Below are 19,507 nucleotides of genomic sequence, written 5' to 3' on the forward strand. Positions count from 1 at the left end.
CGTTTAAGGGACACCATACCTATATGTGCGCTAGCTTTTTTTTTTGACTCGCTAGAGTTGCACACAACATTTCAGAACCCACGAACTGTACAGACGTACAACGTCTGCTTACACGGCTATTGAATCCTGCGCATTTCATAGATATTAAACACTGTATGCATGAAGTGAAGTTGTTTTCACAGCTGTTTTGGAAACTTACCTTTATTTCTGATTTGTTGGCTGTTTTATATTGTTAATGTAGAGGACCAGCGAATAAAATGCAAAAGGACTTTATTTACTATGCAATTTAGGTTGCAGGTTTTGTGAGTAGTAATATTGTGCAACTTAGTGTAATGAAAACTCATAATAATAGTGTCATGATCATCATTGATCTTGCCATACCATGTCTGTATGATCCACAAATATTCAGTTCCAAACAACAAACATGACACTAGCGATACATCGTTTTATGACGGAGATTGTATGCCTACTTTCAAAACAAAACCTCAAAATAATGCATATGTATTCAGTTGGTAACAACTTAAGAATAAGTGTATACTCTGCCCACAGCCATTCCTCGTCCAGTTGCATTTGATAATTTCTATCACGTCAAAAAGCTTTCGTTTTTCAGGTAGTTGATTTTTTCACACACACATATTTGTGTCACTAGTCTTCGGTCAATTGTGAGAAATTTCAGCTAAGTTTCTGGCTTCAGTACTCGGGGAAAAACGTTTTGAGCAAGGATGACAAACTCCTAATGACTGATATGCATAGCGTCTACAATAACAGTGAAACTTACAATTGAGACCACATAGAATCACTCATTTGCACACAAATGAATGACAGGCATGCCAGAGCTCTGGGGGCGGAGCTTGTTTTATTCTCAAGTTGTAACCAAGTAAAGATAAGCAACATACTGCTCACACCAACCTACATTTTTTCCCTCTCTCTTTTTCTTTGTTTTCTCGCCCTCTTCGCTGGCCTGCACAGGGCAACCCAATTACCAAGCCCCTTTCCCGGCCCTGAACTACCCAGGCTACCAGCCCCGGCATGCGGTACAGGTGGCACCACCTCCTTCTTCCCTCTATACCAGTCACTACCACCAACCACCACCACTTGCCAACACACCACCAATCCCTCCTCCACAACCACCACCACCACAACTACCTCCTCCACTCTACCCTGTCTACAACCCACTGACCACGGCCGGCAGGTGCACGGGGCCAGTGCCCGAACTGGGGTGTACCACGCCAAGCACACGTGCTCATCCACGATCCCTTCCAGTGCCGTTACCGGTTCGTGCCGCACTAACGTCCGACGACATCATTGCCGGTACGACGAGAGGAAATGACATTAGCCGGGTCGGATAAAACAATGAAGAGCTTGTTGAAAGATATTTATTTTACTCTAAGCTGACAAGGAGGGAACACAGGTGCGAGCTATGGCTCTGACACAATGATTACGGAATGAGAGCTCACTGATAAGTTCTTATTTGTTGTCAGCGCTCTGCTTCACTCGTCCTTCATGAGTACCAATACGCTCAGCTAAAAGTATTGCTTAAGAATTTTTGTGTGTCTGTTGGCAACTTCATAAGGACGGCTCACTGCTCTCCAATATTTGAGTATGAAGTACTCGAAATTTTGAAACATCTTTTCTTAACACACACCAACAAGTTCCGCTAAGGGTCTAATACTAGGCCAGCAGGTGTCGCCTGTTGCTGGAATAACCACAGGTTTTACTCGTGCGGTGGGCTCCTCCAGAGAACGGCAATTATCTGTTGTAGCACTAGTCCATCCTCTCAGATATATACACTCCTGAAACTTGGCCCCGTAAGGATACTGTACAACAGCGTTTGGCTAGCAGAGCGCGAATGTGTGATTGCACAAAATGGCGTGACATTTATCTGACGTACTACTTCCACATCATTCCATGTAAATACTATGCCCTTACCAACAGACTTAATAAATGCATTGCAGCAATATGTTAAGACGCTGCCTGAACATTCACATATTGAATCTGAATTACATACTGAAGTTCAGTGACAGCAGGTAACTTATGAGAGGAATGCAGCCTAAATTATTATTGCAAGTAAAGATTCGCATCGAACATTCGAGTCTGTCAATGAAACAAGCTTAAAAAGCACCCCACTTTTCAAAAAGACCTGCTCTAACCTAATATGCATGTAACATTTCACCCTGCTACTATGTTTTTATGAAATAACTCATTTATGGTTTATGTTGGGTACTTATCTGCATAACACTAGGCATGTTTGATTCGAGCACAAGGGCTTCATTTTAATACAACTCCAGTGGTTATGTAGTTACAGGTCAACAGTGGACGAAGAGAAGCCTTAGCTTTGTTAAAGCCAAAATTTCTCGGTGGAAACTTGTCTCCGTCAGGTCTTGACAAAGACAGATCTCCTTGACGAAACTTGAGTCAGTGCTGAAGATTTCATTTTTCGTTCACTGTTGATCACTTGAACTGTTCATGTGTCTTTCCAATCACTAACGAATCTCCTGTTTAGTAAAGGTTGAGTTAGTGAAATGCCTTAATAGAAGACAGACCTTCTACACTCTGATACTCTCTATCTGCCTGCCTTCCCAGCGTCTTCATTTTATAGGAGAGTAGCATTTTCCCAGGTAAGTTGAAAAGCCGTTAGGATATTACAAGCGTGTGACCTATAATGAAGGTGAGTATCAAGTGCATCGCAGGCAATGTAACAAAGATTTCATATGTTTTTCATACCAGTTTCAGGTAGTGCACACTGTACACTGCTGATTCTTCAATGGTTCAGAAGGTGGGTTCGGCTTAGAGAGGGTGGGGTCGGCTTACAGAGAGGTGTGATACCCAAAGATGCCTATGGGTTGTTGATGCCTATGCTCAGATTTACATTAAAAAACAAACAGTTGGGGGGAGGATCAGGAAAGTCACGCAAGTTTTGCCCCCTTCCCTCTAGGGCCACCCGTGATTTGGTACCTTCTGCAGCTTGTGTGATAGAGCCACATATGACAGTTACATTGGATTCTTCTGAGGCCTAATTGCAATCCTGAGGGGCACGTGACACCAGCATTAGTAGACAAACAAGAGAGGAAGATCTGGACAAAGCTCATTGCAAGGCTTTTTTAGACTATAGTTGTGGTCAATACGTAGTGCATTATTAGGGTGAAACGAAAATACAAGAATTTATCTTGTCATTTGTCTTGTGTTGTTGTTTTGCGCTAGGAAGCTCTACAGGCAAAGCTACTCATTTAGTTTTAGGCCGGACAGGTTAACTTTGTCTTGGTTCCATTTTTTTCATGGTCTATGCTTTTGCAGAGCCAGACCCACCCACTAACCTGTCCATCAAAATTGACACGGGCAAGGTGGCCCACGTGTACTGGCAACCACCGGTCGAAGGCAAGATCACGGGATACCGGCTCGCCATCTCTCCACTGTCGGACCAGGACGAGGCACCCGAACGCAGCGTTCACTTGAACGACGAGAACCCTCCTTACACCCTCAGGGACCTCACCCCGGGAGGCACCTACCAGCTGCAACTGTTCAGCGTCTACAAGTCCCGCGAATCACAGCAATCTGCCTCGTCGAATTTCACCACAAGTATGCATTCAATATATTGCAGTCCGAAAGACTGCTGGTGGCAATGACAATGGGGGTTTGTTAGTATTGCATTCTACTTGATGGTTGCACGAGCTAAAGTCAGGGGAAACGGAAAATAGCGGTGTCGTCCCATTTATCCTGCACTACCATTAAGGAGAGTTCCCTATAAAGTGCAGACGTCTGGGTTGTTCTACTTTAACTGGTCAATTTTATTAATAAACCTTGAGAGCATTAAACAAAATACTTGAATACGTACAACTCGCGATTTCCAGTTGTGCTTCCAGTCGATTTCCAGTCAGCTTTCCTGCAAGATTTTATTTGAAATCAAAAGCTCTCGTTCACAGGCAGAGAGATGGTTCTTCGGGAGGTAAAAAGAGGGTGCTGTTTTCTGCAGCCACTGTAGAAATACGGCTGAGCACCACTTTGCAGACCACATTTCTCACTTTGGGCTTCCCCACTCCCCATTACATTTAAAACGCTACCCGCAATGACCAATTCTCTGGTCAGCTTGTACAGGGAGAGGGATAACAACGAGTCATAACAAATTCGTAGGGATTTTCAACAAGCATTTGTGGGGTTTGCGTTCCTTCACTGGATTTCGTTGTGGGACCGGAAAATAAGGAACGAGAAAGACGGTATGTTAACCGAAGTTTTTTTACTTGCAATTTAACATTGCAGCAAAGCCACTTACAAATATTTCACACGTTATCCATTGATGACATTGCATATTATCGACATCATTCCACTACCCTACGAACAATTCAAAAGCACTAGCCTTTTGAATAAAAATCACAATGATTCATTTGATAATTCATGTTCTTTTTTACAGAACCCAATGCCCCTGGCCGTTTCATTGTGTGGTTTCGAAATGAAACTACACTCTTGGTGCTGTGGCAGCCCCCGTACCCCTCTGGCATTTTCGATCAATATTTGGTGAGTAATACCTTAGTTATGGCCATTAACGAGTCAGTATGTTTTTGATTATGTAAAATCTGGTAACTAAAGCTGATTATTTGGCGTTAGTTCCTATACTGAGCCTATATATACATAAAAAGCTAACCTAACACAAATGCAAATCGAAGGCCATGTACTTTTCAGTCGATATACTGATTCTCTTCTGCCCCTCTTCAAAAGCTTTTAGCACGTACCGTAGTTTCGCACTGCCTCCAAAATCAGAGGCATTGTGAGCTTTCTGCAGCATATCTGGTTTTTGAGTGCCTCCGGGATCGACCCATCTTTGACTAGACTATTGAAAACCTTATGAATTTGCCATCACTCGGTATGTTATGAGCCCAATGCATTTGTCACAAATGATTATGCTGTTCATTAGCTGTAACATGTTCATTATCTGTAGAAATGCGAGCATAGGCATTCGAATTTAAAAATGCAGGTGAGCATCACGCCAGAGGATGCGTCTCAGTCCATCCTCTACGTCGACAAGGAAGGCGAGCCACCCGGTCCAGCACAAGCCCCCTTCTATGGCCTCGTCCCTGGTCGGGCGTACAACATCTCGGTGCAGACCATCAGCCAGACGCAGATCAGTGCACCAACAGAGGCACAGTACCGAACAGGTGAGTGGTGCGGCTTGAGTTTTCTAAAAAAGCCATCATGAAGTTGGAAATGAAAGTCATGGATTCTTGCATTGGCTTTTGTCACAACTAAGCCTGATATCAATTATTTTTGACACATATGGTTTGTTAAATTCAGGATTTTTAGTTTGCGATATCATCTTCATTGTCTTGGCTTGAGCGACAGTCTACAAGTTGGCAGTTGCTAGGTTAAAATGATGCTCAATTAGTGACTATCACAATGCCGCTGAGATCTACAATGCAATATCTTCTTTGTGATTAGATTTAGTGGCGTGTAAAAGGGTCTAAGGTGTTGAAACCTTCTGAGTTCATGTCTTCGAATGCCCAGTTACAGCAGTTCAAATGAGGTAGAAGTCCAGCAAATCGCTGCCTTAAAAAAGACAGGGACACTTGTCCAAACGCCGACTTCAAAGGCACCTCGTGTTCAAGCATTCGTCATTACTTTCTATTTACCTCAGACGTACATATAATTTCCTGTGAGATTGGCATAAAAGCACTGAAACCATTACGAAGTGCCAATAACCCGGATACACACATATACAAAAAACCATTTGTAGATGATAAAGGGAATGTGAATATTAGTTGTAAAAGCGAACATATCGCGATTTTACTAGAAATTAATAACCAATGAAGAGTGCTATCAAGTGAGAGAGAAATGTGATGTGGAAAGGCAGGGATGTCAACCGGAAAATAAACATCCGCTTTGCTACTTTGCACTCGGGAAGGAGTAAAGGTAGACAGAGATGCTATAAGAATTATCACACAGGTACCAGTTCTAATAAAGTTTTGTAAGCATTACTACCAAAAGGTATGATTGACTACATGTTTTTTTTTTTTAAATGGCCTGTCTGTGTAAAATGTTTTGTGCAGAAATAACTGTCTGAAACAGAGTGCGGAACTAAAAACACGATTCCCATTTGACTTCAGATCGTCTGTGACAATATCGTAGGCCCTTAGCAAACATTTATTTTATGTGTTAATATTTCATTTGTGTAGATACCTGTTTCATTGCGATAGCAGTTATATGGACACTGTCAGCCGGATTTTGCACCACCGATGACCCCCGTCATTCACTATATATATATATATATATATATATATATATATATATATATATATATATATATATATATATATATATATACATACATACATACATATCTATTGTATATAAAAACGTAAGAAAGAAAAATAATCCAGAAAGAGACTCCGGTGCACGAAATCAAACATTCAACCTTCCGTTCTTGAGCGCCCAGCGTTAGCCACTGAGCCACGAAGGAGCACCTCCTTCAACGTCGAAATGGCCAGCTAATTATATCTACCACTTGGCCCTGGTGGTGCCTATCTCGGGGGAAATAGCGTGTTTTCAGCATTACCAGCGAGATAGCGCGATCAAAGCGCTCAGCGTAAAGCTTGGCGCCCAGATCATTGCGATGCGTCGATGCGCGCTCATCTCCCGCGCATGCTTTGCACTACGGAGGGTGAGGGGCCTTATCCGTGCACTTATCCTGTGGTGGTAGAAAATCCCGCGCTTTAGGATTTCGCCGGAATGATTGCGTTTAGTTGATGTGCGCACAAAAATCACTTCGCTTGCTGCACAGGCCTCATTTGAGAAAAGAGCACGCTTTTCAAACACAGCGAAGTAACAACTGGGACACTAGTTAGTTTGCACTCATATCTGTACCTGTGATTATGTTTCGTGCGTTTTTTTTTTGTTTAAAGAGCATGTTAAGTGTCGAGCTGTGAATGTTGTTAGTTAGCTCTTGTCTTTTGTGTTGTTTTCATGCATCATTTGTGTGTAAGCAGCGCACTGCATGTTTCAATCTGCTTGCCGCTCTCAGCGTTACATTTCATGTTGTTGCTATCGCATTCAATGCTTAAGTTTTGCGACAAAACTGTGACTTCTTTCTAAACTTCTGCGTTTAGTGGACACTTCATAGTATTGAATAACTGAGCTACAGTGCGTCACTGTTATACAGCATGCCTTTGTATAGTTTTTGTGTTTGTTTTGTACTTTGCGACAACTATTATTCAAGAGGAGTAGCCGGTCCCACATACTGGCACCAACATCTAATATCTATGCATTTAATAAAATATTAATTATGTACGCTGAACCAAGCAGCACTAGGTCCTCCATGTAATGGATGTACTCCATGTAATGGATTTTTTGTTCTTTCTTTTCACTTAAACGAACTCAGTTCCCCTCCCACCATCTAACGTGACCTTCAATAAGGAGAAGGTGACCTCCCGGTCGTTCGAGGTGTCCTGGTCCCCTCCCAAGTCGTTCTCCGAGTTCGACCGTTACCAGGTAGCTCTGAGCATGCAGCACTCACTCCGGCAGATTGTGGGCAGAGACGAGGAGCGCGTGGCCAACTTCGACCAAGATCTGGAACCCGGTCATACCTATGAGGTCATGGTCAAGACGGTCAGCGGTAACGTGGCCAGCTGGCCTGTCATGGGAAACGTCACCACTCGTGAGTATGGCTACTTGTGTCTAATCTCGCTATTGCCTGGGCCGCCAGTTAGTTGGTTGTCTGTTATAAAAGCGTGGCTTGTCTCAAGTTTGAGCCGTCAGTGTGCACTTTAACGATGCTGTGATATTGAGAATTTTTAAACTCGCAGCAATATTTTTGTGGTGGCAATATTCTTTGTATCTACTGCAAATAAAGTTTAGGCAGCTAAATGACAAGTAAATCAATACCGGTACTCACAACAACAAGGTTTGCGTAAAGAGCTTGCTAAAGTTTAACTACTTGCCTAATACCATAAGATCATGTCATTATCAGCATTATGGAACTATTTTGCTAGAAAAGTAAACAATACAACCATTTTCATGAATTACTGTCGGGTCCACTATTAAAGGGAACACTTGTACGCACAGAATGTATGTATTTCACTTTCTTATAAAATCATAGTGGCTTAGATTTACATGAGAATTTCTGGTGATTGGCCGTTCTGGCTACTTTTGACTAGTGTCATGCATAAACATTCTGTAATTATTCACTTGCTACTAGAGGGCTGGTGCTCACTGTAGTGTTCAGTTTAAAAGGGGACGACACTCTAAGATATGATATAAGCCTTGATTAACGAAAGTTTTATCTGCTTCTCTCATATAAAAGCTTGCTTTGCTCAAGTTCGTGTTATCTTGCTTAATGAGGGTAGAATAATCACGACCTTCTTAAAGTTGGACAACTAACCCGCGCATTCAAAAATGCTCCTTCAGTTGAACTTGACTTGTCACCACCTTCAATCTGGTGCTTTCGAAATGCATTTGTGCTGCAGTGTAGGCGGTGGCAAGTCCAGATAAATTCAAGGAGTGTTTCTGAATACAAGTGTAAGACAAGCTCCTATTTTATCATTTAGGATGTTGCTAAACATGTCAAAGCCAAATGCTTTGGGTATTGCAAAACTTTGGGAGATAAATTATTAATGTTAAAGAAGGTAGTGCAAATAACACATGTCGTTGAGCAACACCTCCTTGTTTTTTTGCACTACCTGCTACAACATGAATTCTTACAAACTAGCGCTCCTATTCATTCTTGTAAACATAAAGAATTGAATTAGTACGTTTCAATGAACAACTAATGAAGCATTGATGCGTGTGTAGCTCCAATAAACGTCGAGAAATATATTCAGATTATGTGCTAGCAGTACTGGGACGGCTTATAGTTCTCCCATAGCAGAGTACATTGTACCCCAAATCGCTGAACATGTTTTCAAAACACACAACCAAACCAGTAAAGGTAATGAACGGAGCTTGCTGGTTTCAAGTGTGTTGCACTCATTGAAAATATGTAGTCAAATTTAACTAGCTGCTTAAAAGACGAATGCTATGATTCCTAGACAAAAATATCCGCAGTGATATTTGTCGTCCAACAGTGAAGCAATGGCTAAGAAGAATAGACTAAAATTTGAGAAAAAGTTGTTTCAGGAACCTCGACTATGAGACGCTTTAGTCAAGGCTCGATGAAACCTTTCGGCTCCCACATCTTGAGAGAAATCTCGCGCATGATGCAGATCCTTTGCCTGTGGAGGATTTGAATGCAACCTATGGTGACGCTGGTGAAATTCTGGTGCGATGGAAACCTAATAACGCAAGCCTTCAGGACTCGTACATGGTGAGTTCTGGCGATGCAGTAGTGTCGTACACTTCAGTTTTATATTTGGTACCTGGTTTTATAAGAAATCGTGCACTCATCTGAAAACTTTCACGCTACATGCAAAAAAGACAAGCTTTTTTAATTACTAGTTGCTGTCAAAAGTGGCTCTTATCATCATTCTATTAGCGCACTGTGCCTATGTACTGTCGTCAGCAAGCTTAACTCAAACGCTGTGCATCGTCGCCTCGACTGAATCGACTGATGCCAGTTGTGAAGCACTGTGCGCTGGTGCTGAAATAATATCTTGGTATGCTTTGATAGTGTTGGCAGGCATGAGGAAAATCTCAGGAAAAGAACCTAAAGATACGCGTTGCTGGCATCAATCAAACAATCTCAGGACAAGCTGAGAAGAGTGTTCAAGTTGAGCTTGTTGCTGACTGTACAGTTAATAACAATAGGTCATGGAGCACGGGGCCACCAGCCTCTTCTCAACACTACAGCTACATCAAGGGCGATAAAAATCGATGCTAAGCCTAATAGGCATTCCTCTTTAATAGATGGACTGACTATTTTATTACTAGGCACAACTATTTTTCACTTTTCACTCTTTAGAGCAGTCTATCAGTATGACTGTTATCTTCGTAATCTTTCACACAAAGTGATAGCTACCCAACTGGGCACCATTGGAGGCATGTACGCAGTGATACGTTTGATTCTGCTATGTTTAGAGGTGTGACGATCATACTGCAGATAAACGATTTGGTTGAAAAAACGAACTAACTATGCGTATTGTATAATATTGATATGCCAATATTATTGACTCATGCCAATAGAACCCGACTCATTGCCGGCCCAGCGCTGCGGTCGACACCAAGTAATGCACCGCTTAGCTGGCGTGGAGAGGCAGTTTATAACATGCTTGCCTGGTCCGTAAACTTTTGTAGTTCACTGTACACACACTGTCTCAAAATTACATATGTTGCCATAGGCAGAAGTTTATGTTAATAACAAGGTAACAGTTATAAATTTTTATCATATTGATCGCTCCGCCTTGGTGCATCAGTGGCTAGGGTGCTCACCTGCTGACTCGAAGGTTACGGTTTCGATCGCGGTTGTGGCTTTTGTATTTTGACTGAAGCGAAACGGTAAAAGCTCACGCTTTATGCAATGTCACACAAGTCAAATGAACACCAGGTTGTCAAAAATTTTCAGAGTCCTCTACTAAAGCGTGTCTCATAATCCTATGAAGGTTTTAAGACATAAAACGCGACATATCATTATCATATTTATAGGTATGTATTACTGTTATTATAACATAAAAAATTATGGTTGTTCTTATCGAAGTTCAGTAAAACATCCAAGCCAACATGCAGGTGGAACAATAAGGGTTCATGATTCATCCTTTCTCGGCAGGTTCGTTACAACGAACTGGAGTCCTTCAACAGCGACAGCCTGGAGACAGTGAAGAACAACTCAGTCCTACTGAAGGGTCTTTTGCAAGGCCGCAATTATTCCATCAGCGTTGTCGCTGTCAGCAAGGGTGTACCGAGCAAGCCAGTCTTTACATACCAGTCCACACGTAAGTCTACAATGACGTCACTTGAATAATTTATTCAGTAAAGCTTTGTTTTTGGCATTGGCGACACATTGCTTCAGCGAAACAAGGAGGCTAAAGAATGTCTGTAGCGTTTGTACATTTCAGGTGGTTTTGTGCATCTTAAATGACTCACATCATGGAACTTGCAGAGTACAATAAGCTTGTTACTGCTAATAATAACGTTAAAAATATTAGGCAATTTATTAAAATTGCCGACCAGCAATGGGCCATCGAGCAGGCCCACGAAGCGGCCACCGAGTGCTCCTTGTCGGTCCCTACATGGGAGACACCCGATACGCACTAAGCGCACCCTTCAGAACTAAAATAAAGTTTTCCCTTTTCATTTAATAAAACTTTAGTGATGTTGAACAAGGTATATTTTCGGGGTCATTTTATGACATAAGACAGGGGCGAGAAAAGTTTGTTTTTGTAGTTTATGCCATAGCACTTTGTGTGTACGTAATGACTGACTGGATCCTGGAGATGAGAGGGTTTGACGACCGAGGTGGTAATGTCCGCAAGCGTTGTAATATGAACATAATCTGACTTAGGAGGTTAATGTTGGACGGTAACTTGGTGTCTGAACTATCTCTTATATAGACTTGTCTGCAATTTGTTCGTAAAAGCTCAAAGGCTTGCGTGAGCCATTTAATTGCCGATGAGGCCATGCTGTCCAGATGAAACATATAAGTTAGGATGACAGATTATGGGTTGTTGGGGTTGTTCGGCAAACCACTCCGAAGTTTTGCATGGCAGTTTTTTAGGTGAATTCCTTCAGTAGCTCATATTCACGGTGTCTGACAACCCGTCCGTGCCCTGGAGCGGTGCCCGTTGTAGCTTCTTCCCCTAACACACTCTCGGCAATGACCTGATGACACAGAGATGCTGTCCGTCCATCCTTCCGTTTTCATCCCACCATTGCTGGCAAGACTAGTAGAGTCTTGTTGCGGCTACAGAGGTCACAAGCCTTTTCCAAACACGTTTCGAAATTGATAAAGTATTCTTCAAATATGAGTCACCTGCTATGACAGATAGTTTCAACAGTAGCCTTTACGAGGTGATACAGTATCACCACTTCGTTTGTGTTCGCAGGTCCGGCTTCTCCGGTAATCGAGGCACTGGAGCCGGTTGGTCAGCACATGAATGTTTCGTGGAAGTCTGACGTGACGAGCCGCCAGGACTCCTTTGCGGTTGTCTACGTGCGCAACGACACCGGCGAGCGCCGCCAGGAAGACACGCGCCAGAACTGGCTTCTGTTGAACAACCTGTACCCAGGTGCCAGCTACCAGATCCGCGTGTACGCCGTCAGCCACGGCCTCTGGTCCGAGCCGCACTCGTACTACCAGACAGTCGGTGAGTGTCTTGCCATGTCCTTTTTTTTTTACAGCACAGCTGCTTAAGCTAGCCGTAATCAGTGTGGTACTTACCTACATAGCAGAAACCTGGAGGAATAAAAAGAGGGTTTAACTTAAGTTGAGGACAACGCAGTGAGAAATGGAAAGGAAAATGATAAGTGTAACCCTAAGGGACAAGGGGAGAGCAGAGTGGTTCAAGAAGCAAATAGGTGTTAAGGACGTCATAGTCGAAATGACGGAGAAGAAATGGTCGTAGGCAGGGTACGTAGTACGAAAGCGAGATAACCGTTGGCCATTACAGGTAACTGACTGGATTCCCAGGGAAGGCAAGTGGATGAGGGGAAGGCAGTAAGTTAGGTGGGCAGATGAGATTAGGAAGTTTGCGGCCATACAGTGGCAGCAGCAAGCACAGGAATGAGTTGACCGAAGGAACATGGGAGAGGCCTTTGTCCTGCAATGGGCGTAGTGAGGCTGGTGATGATGATGAATCAGTGACAAAAACCTATCATTGTCATGAACAGGTATGTGCCACAGGAATTAGTTAAATCTCGATACTAAGCCCTGGTCCACTTAAAATGAAGAAGGCAGCAGTTAGCCCAACCAATGGCCGCGATGTGACGACGGCATGCGAAGACGCCTAGTATGTATAACAAGAGAATATCAGGGAATAGAAAATGCATTGCAAGGCCTACACCAATGATGACGGGCTCATAGATCTATGAAAGGTGCGAGCACTTGGTTTCAGCACGAGTTTCTGTCCATGGAGTTTGGACATCCATGCCATGTCTTTGACTGTCTGTGGTTGAAGTCCAACTTCTCAGCACTGAGAATCAACGTTCAAACAACCTTAGAGTCACCAAGCTAAAGCCTAGCATTGACCTAGGAACAACCTCTATCCCTTAGCTAAAGGTTTGGTTCCTGCCCATGCGAAGCTATCTTTTCGTCCACTTTTCTGTCTTTAAAATTTGCATTACAATGACATCTAATGCCATCCCATATACTTCCCCTGACATTATAGTCTGTTACTTCTCAATTATATTATGCCCAGCAAAGAAAGCGAGCCTTCAACTTTACACTTTCTTTTATTAGCTAAATCCTAGAGACAATATTTCTTACACGTGTAGTTTCTGTGCGCTACTGTAAAAGTGCGCTAAAATTGTGGCGGCTTCACCAGGGCTTTCAGTCATAACTTACTTACGCTGTTGATTACTTCATAAAGTAAATTATTCTAATCTTCAAGTTTGTAATTCAGTCCAGCACGTCGTTGTAACGGTTAGAGTACTAGGCCGCCGACCCGAAGGTTGGGGGTTCGATCTCAGCTGCGGCAGTAACATTTCGATAGAGGCGATAGTAATTGCCCGTGTACTGTGCGATGTCAGTGCACGTTAAAAACACCTGATGGCCTAAATTTCTGGAGCCCTCCAATACGGCTTCTCTCACAACCGTATCTTGGTTTGGGACGTTAAACCCTAGATATTATCAAGCTTGCAGTTCGTTTCATGCCCTTCGTGCGCCACCTTCATGATGAATGCAAGCTTCGTTTGTGCTAGATGCGAGTCCTTTTATGCAAGCGTCCTCACGCTTTACTCTTTTAGGGATTTTTGTTGTGCTTACTCAATCACAAGAAGTTTTTCCATTTTCAGTTTTCCAAAGTATGATTATGAGCGCTGAAGCTCGTCCAGAGCGTGCATGACCAGAGCGAAAAGTGTCGTTCCATGAGCCAGAAACGAACGGACCGCGTAAGCGATGAATGAACATGCACGGGAGAATTTACCACCACTGCTCATGTTGACATATTTGTTTTTTATTGTCGAAGTGATTCCACCAGCCATCAAATCTACTTACTGTTGGAGTGTTTAGGGCAAAGACCTTTTAGATATAACTTACAAAAACAGGACATACATACTTGAACTGGTATAGCGCATTACGGGGAAGAAGAAACAGCCGAGCAGACCGACACAAGAGGACAGGACACAAGAGGAAGAGACAGAGGGTAGCGCTCTGTCCTCTTGTGTCGGTCTGCTCGGCCGTTTCTTCTTCCCCGTAATGCGCTATACCAGTTCAAGTACGATGAACCAACTCGCCCAATCTTCAACACTCGAGGACATACATAAGTGCTAATTTGTACAACTTAGTTGTCCTTTTTCTAAAATCTTCTGTGATAAAAATACATCCAACTAAAGAGACCAGGAGAAAATTATTGTTTTTATTTGATGAGTATGTTTAGCCAGTGTAAAATATTACTTGTTAGGAACTAATATAAATGTTGCATTGTCTAATTATTCCTACTGCTTGGACATTTGCAGCCCCTAGGCCTCCACAAAACCTGCAAATAGCAAAGGCTAGCAACTCAACTGTAATACTCACATGGAATGCCCCAGCGAACTCCTTGGTCGATCATTATGCTGTCCGGTACCGACCTATTGAATCTACGTACTGGAGGGAGTTCGGTAAGTAAAGCACTTCAGCAACACATGCAACAAGTGAAGTGTGCATATTTGAAAGTTCGCCGGTTAACTTCATTATAATATAGTTAGATATTTATAGATAGATTTTTATTGCAAAGGATGCATGAGTTTTGTTGTCTACGGTGTATGATTGTTATACAGGAATTTGTTATGCAAGACAAAAACATGCAGAAATTTGAAAATCAGCCACAAAAACTACTACACAGCTGATTGTTGAAATGCTGACATAGCGAGATAATCAATGCACATGTGAAAAGACTAGGACTGTGTAATTATTTTATCTTTGTAATGAAGCCTGAGTCTAAGTTTGAGTGAATACTATAAAGATGAAGACCTATGTAGATATGGCTGTCTATTCCACAGTTTATGATAAGGCTGTCATACTGTTTCAAAGGTAATTTTACGCAATGAGACATTGTTATTGCTGTTTTATTCTGCTCTGTTCTAACTGCTTCCGTGAGGAGAGCTTGAGGTCTGTATTATCTCGGCTACTATACATATTGATAAGCTCTGCCGCAAAAAAAAAATACATTAATGATACCCGTAATAAGCAATCGGCAAACGTATTGTTAGTTGAAAATAACATGGAACAAACAAGGCTGCTGATAATTTACTTTTTGTTTCTTGCTCTGTCTCATTTCCTCCAGGAGTCGTCAACTCAACTTCAGCTGAAATTGACGACCTCATTGCTGGGGAACGATATGTAGTTCGTGTTGCAACAGTCAGTAACAAGGTGGAAAGCACCGACGCTCAAGACGTGGAGCAAACACTGTGTAAGTGTGCTTCACTATAGATACATTTTGGTTACCGAAATTGGAAGAATTTAACATAATCAGCAATGCTACAATTCAGATAAAAAGATTGCCAGCAATCAAGTGTGGTTTTGTGCATGTAATACGATTTCCTCAAAAAAACGTTATGCAATGCTAATACCATCTTCTTGATCAGTGTGTGCGTGCGTGTGTGTGTGTGTGTGTGTGTGTGTGTGTGTGTGTATATATATATATATATATATATATATATATATATATATATATATATATATATATATATATATATATATATATATATATATATATATATATATATATATATATATATATATATATATATATATATATTAAAGGGTTTACACGAGTTTAACTATTTACGTTTAATCTTGTTGGTTTCAAGTGCATATATTGCTTTCTAGCATAAAATGTACATACTCAAATCTCATCATAACAAAGTTGCATCTTGCACAAAAATAAGTTCAATATATCGGAAAATTAGTTTTAAAGATTTGTTTTTAATACTATAGCTATTGCACGAACTATTTTTATTTACTTTGCTATAACCGATATTTTGCTATAACCAGATTCGTTGTAATGAGGTATAAGTGTATACCACCCAACTTGGTGTATATTTAGAAAAATATAATGACTGAGAGCTCTGAGTACTCTACAGTGTGTGAGTGAAGAGTTGGTCCACTTATGGTAAAATGGCAGAAAGATAATGTAACAAAGACTTTAACTAGAAACTATTGATTTAATAAAAGCAAGCAATTATTCCACAAACAGTGATATGATGTTTTTATTTAGACATCTGAATATGCGCACTGTTCCATGATGTTTGTGTGCAGGGATTTTCCTCACACTTCTATGTCCATCTTAGGCTGTAGGCCCTTTGTACTGATGTGTTGTGGCACTTCTCAGATATCTTAACGAAAATTTATTCCAGATCCCAACTCCATCAAACATGTAACGCACTTCCTCGACTCCCAAAACATCACCTTTGAGTGGACAGCGCCTCCAGGACGTGTAGACTACTATATCATCGTTTATAACCCCCTCAATGACCAGAAGAAGCAGAAATCGCAGCAGGTAAGTATTCTGTTTAAGCTCGTGATGGCTGTAAAGTTTACACTGATTGGTTATGTTGATAAAATCGTAATACTAGCTACTGACACTAGACACTCTGTAGTCTGCAGTGTGTATTTTGTATTATTATGAATTAATTTAATTAGTGCTCACCAGCTGAGCTAAACTTGTAGAATTGTTATGATAACCTTTCATGGCTATGGGTTTAGGTTTTGGCTAAGGAAACACTTTCATGGAAAATGGCTCTCATACTATAAACAGTACTTCGGCTGTATGGATAAGCCTGATTCAAGCAATCTGTTAACATCCTAACACATTTCTGAGTCATTTTAAATGCTTTGAAACTTTATGAAGCAAAAAGTTCCACAGTGAAAAGGTGTCTTGCTGAATTACAAATAATTTCCAGGTTTGCCAACTTTATTGGAATTACACTGCAACATTTTCTTGTTGATATTTCATAAAGCTTTCCCAGACACCACGAATAACTGCTAGCGTCTGTAACACCGGTTTCAGGTTCCAGCTAACTCAACACGTCCAGGAGACAACGTAAACGTCGTCATCGAAAATCTGAAGCCTGGAGAGTTGTACTCATTCCGCCTTTACGCCGTCAGCCACGACGTAAGAAGTGAAGGTTTCGGCGTCCAGACGAGAACTAGTGAGAACTTTTGTTTTCTTTTAAAGCTTTGTCATTTCATATATGTGTGCCTCTTCTGAACGGGAGACAGTAAAGTGTCTATTAATTTCCCCGAAATTGTACTCTCCAAGAGCTAATCTACTTGCTCTAAGATTTATATCTGCGTTTCGTCTGGTTGGATAGGGGTCTTACTCCGCCACAGCCGTCGCTGTCACACCTGGAGAAAATTTGCGTAAATTCCTCATCAAATAGCATTTCATCATTTCTGTGACATCAGTCACCTTTCCATACTACCCGTAGTGAACTTTGCAATAGAAACAGCTTGGTGTCCCTCATTTTCGGTCAAAAAATAATTTCGTGGTCAGTTAAAAAAAAAACAACCTTACGGCTTGGGAAACATGACATTTTAAGTATGAATGAATAACTTTTAATTATGAATATTAAATTTACGGACATTACCAGCTATGAAGTATGTGCTCACTAGGGAAACCGCCTAGTACAGCTCTCTCGCATGGGTGAAAAACATGGTCGGCACAGTTCCTGGGGCGTAGCTTGTTTTTATGCTTAGGTTGTAACCATTTCACTGTTCACAAGTAGATGATCTGGGTGGCTTTTGGTTTTTACCACCAATGTTACCAACTAGCAATACTGGAAAGCAAAGCCTTGGCAATCAGTTCAAAGTTTTTCAACACTTTTGTTCCTGTGTTTTGTCAGATATTTCGAATAAGCATTCCTTGAAGCTTTTCCAACATTTGAGAAGCACACCTGAATTTCGAGTGCCTTCGTTGTATTTGAAAACATCAGAAGCTTTCTTTAGTCTGACAAAATGTATGCACACACACCTTCCTCTTCAGTGTTAGAGACTGATCAGAAGTTTATTAGAGCGCAACGCTCATGACAATTATCACATCCTTGAAACCCATTTTTTTCTTTAATGTAGTGCCTGTCATCGACTCTGTCATCAACATTGTCGCTGACGAACATGAGACTCGAACGTTGGGCATCAAGTACACACCAACTCCTCAGCGGCACGTGGTTTTTGACCGGTACCGGTTTCAGCTTAGCGATACCGGTATACCAGCACAGGAGAAGCTGTCGAACGACACCAACCGGCTGGTGCTCTTCGACAATCTAGTGCCCGGAAGACTCTACAACATCAGCATTTGGACCATCAGCGGCGGAGTCTACAGCGTGCCCATCTACCGGCACACCAGGCTGTGTGAGTTGCATTGTGCAGTTCATGTTTAGTTAAGTATACTTTAGGGCTACCTCCTGCATAACCAGGAAAGGAATTTTAAGGCACTAAGCAAAAATACATAGAAAAAAGCGATGCGCACTTGTGTGCTCGCAAGCTTGTCTGCCTTTTCCTTCGTCCGTGTTCCGGCTTCACGCCCAAAAATTCATTCCCATAGTTCCACGTTTATTTTATATACTACCAAGGATATATGAGAATGGAATGGTCACTTCTCTTAATATATGTGCAAGATCTGGTTCATGTGTAAGCAAAGATACTTATAGTTTTGAATTGTTCGCCAGCTTTGTTTAGAGGTGCCCTGCAACTTTCTCAAGTGTTGATAGAAGGGCTACAATAAAAATGCCTATTGCTTCATAGATTAACTCCTGTAAAAAGTTTTAGAACCTGTCAAGTAAGAGCGAAGTTACAAATGTTTGTTGTGCACTCAAAAGTACGCGGTGAAAGGGATGATGATGGGGCGAGAAATGCATCCCTTTGTCAGAGCACGTCAGCATCTTGAGTGCTTCTTAAATTTTATTTTGAATGCGCGCCTTAATTTCAGTGTGATCGCGAGCGTGTGCAGGGACACGGGGTGGCACCTCGCATCCGCCGCCATAACCATGAAGCTTACAACATTGCAAGATGCCAATGGCCATAGATCTGGGTATGCGTCGCCATCACTGGGATATAAAGCATCATTTATAGGGAGAAGAGACAATTCCTTGGTACTTTGAGAATTAATTGTAAATTCCAGGCCACATGGTATGCTGTAATGTTTGGCTCACAGGTTCTCACGAGCCTGTACTACCGATGCTGAAAAAGTGTTGCAGGGCCCCTGCATTAAGTCGATCTATTTTATTTTGAGACAGAAAGGTAATCTTCAATCAAAAGGGAATTATTTGCTTGAAGGCTATAGAATTTGCCATTTCTGCCATTTTATACCGACCTGGATACTTGAGGTATATATGAAAAATGAAGTGGTGTAAACAAGGCCGATCAGATAAAGGACTTTTTTACTCATACGTCATAAAACATCTAGCACGTGGCATAAGCAGTGTCCAGCAGATAAAGAACTCCTTTGCTTATACGTCACAA

General features: G+C 41.7%; 1 protein-coding gene across 3 annotated transcripts in view; it reads left to right on the forward strand.

Annotated features, from left to right (window-relative positions):
* Nucleotides 1–19,507, forward strand: part of Ptp10D (Protein tyrosine phosphatase 10D) — a 168,889-nt gene that overhangs the window by 124,111 nt on the left and 25,271 nt on the right. For 2 of the 3 annotated variants that reach the window (XM_075871178.1, XM_075871177.1), the window contains exons 3-15: nucleotides 970–1,311; nucleotides 3,295–3,576; nucleotides 4,406–4,509; nucleotides 4,967–5,147; nucleotides 7,364–7,639; nucleotides 9,183–9,283; nucleotides 10,679–10,844; nucleotides 11,955–12,215; nucleotides 14,524–14,667; nucleotides 15,333–15,458; nucleotides 16,405–16,547; nucleotides 17,058–17,199; nucleotides 18,119–18,397. In XM_075871178.1, coding sequence (XP_075727293.1) covers nucleotides 970–1,311; nucleotides 3,295–3,576; nucleotides 4,406–4,509; nucleotides 4,967–5,147; nucleotides 7,364–7,639; nucleotides 9,183–9,283; nucleotides 10,679–10,844; nucleotides 11,955–12,215; nucleotides 14,524–14,667; nucleotides 15,333–15,458; nucleotides 16,405–16,547; nucleotides 17,058–17,199; nucleotides 18,119–18,397 — 2,547 coding nt within the window. The remainder of the gene's footprint in view (nucleotides 1–969; nucleotides 1,312–3,294; nucleotides 3,577–4,405; nucleotides 4,510–4,966; nucleotides 5,148–7,363; nucleotides 7,640–9,182; nucleotides 9,284–10,678; nucleotides 10,845–11,954; nucleotides 12,216–14,523; nucleotides 14,668–15,332; nucleotides 15,459–16,404; nucleotides 16,548–17,057; nucleotides 17,200–18,118; nucleotides 18,398–19,507) is intronic. The other variant, XM_037416307.2, reaches the window with a different exon arrangement.

The sequence above is a fragment of the Rhipicephalus microplus genome, chromosome 8 (assembly GCF_043290135.1).
Source record: "Rhipicephalus microplus isolate Deutch F79 chromosome 8, USDA_Rmic, whole genome shotgun sequence".
NCBI lineage: Eukaryota > Metazoa > Arthropoda > Arachnida > Ixodida > Ixodidae > Rhipicephalus > Rhipicephalus microplus.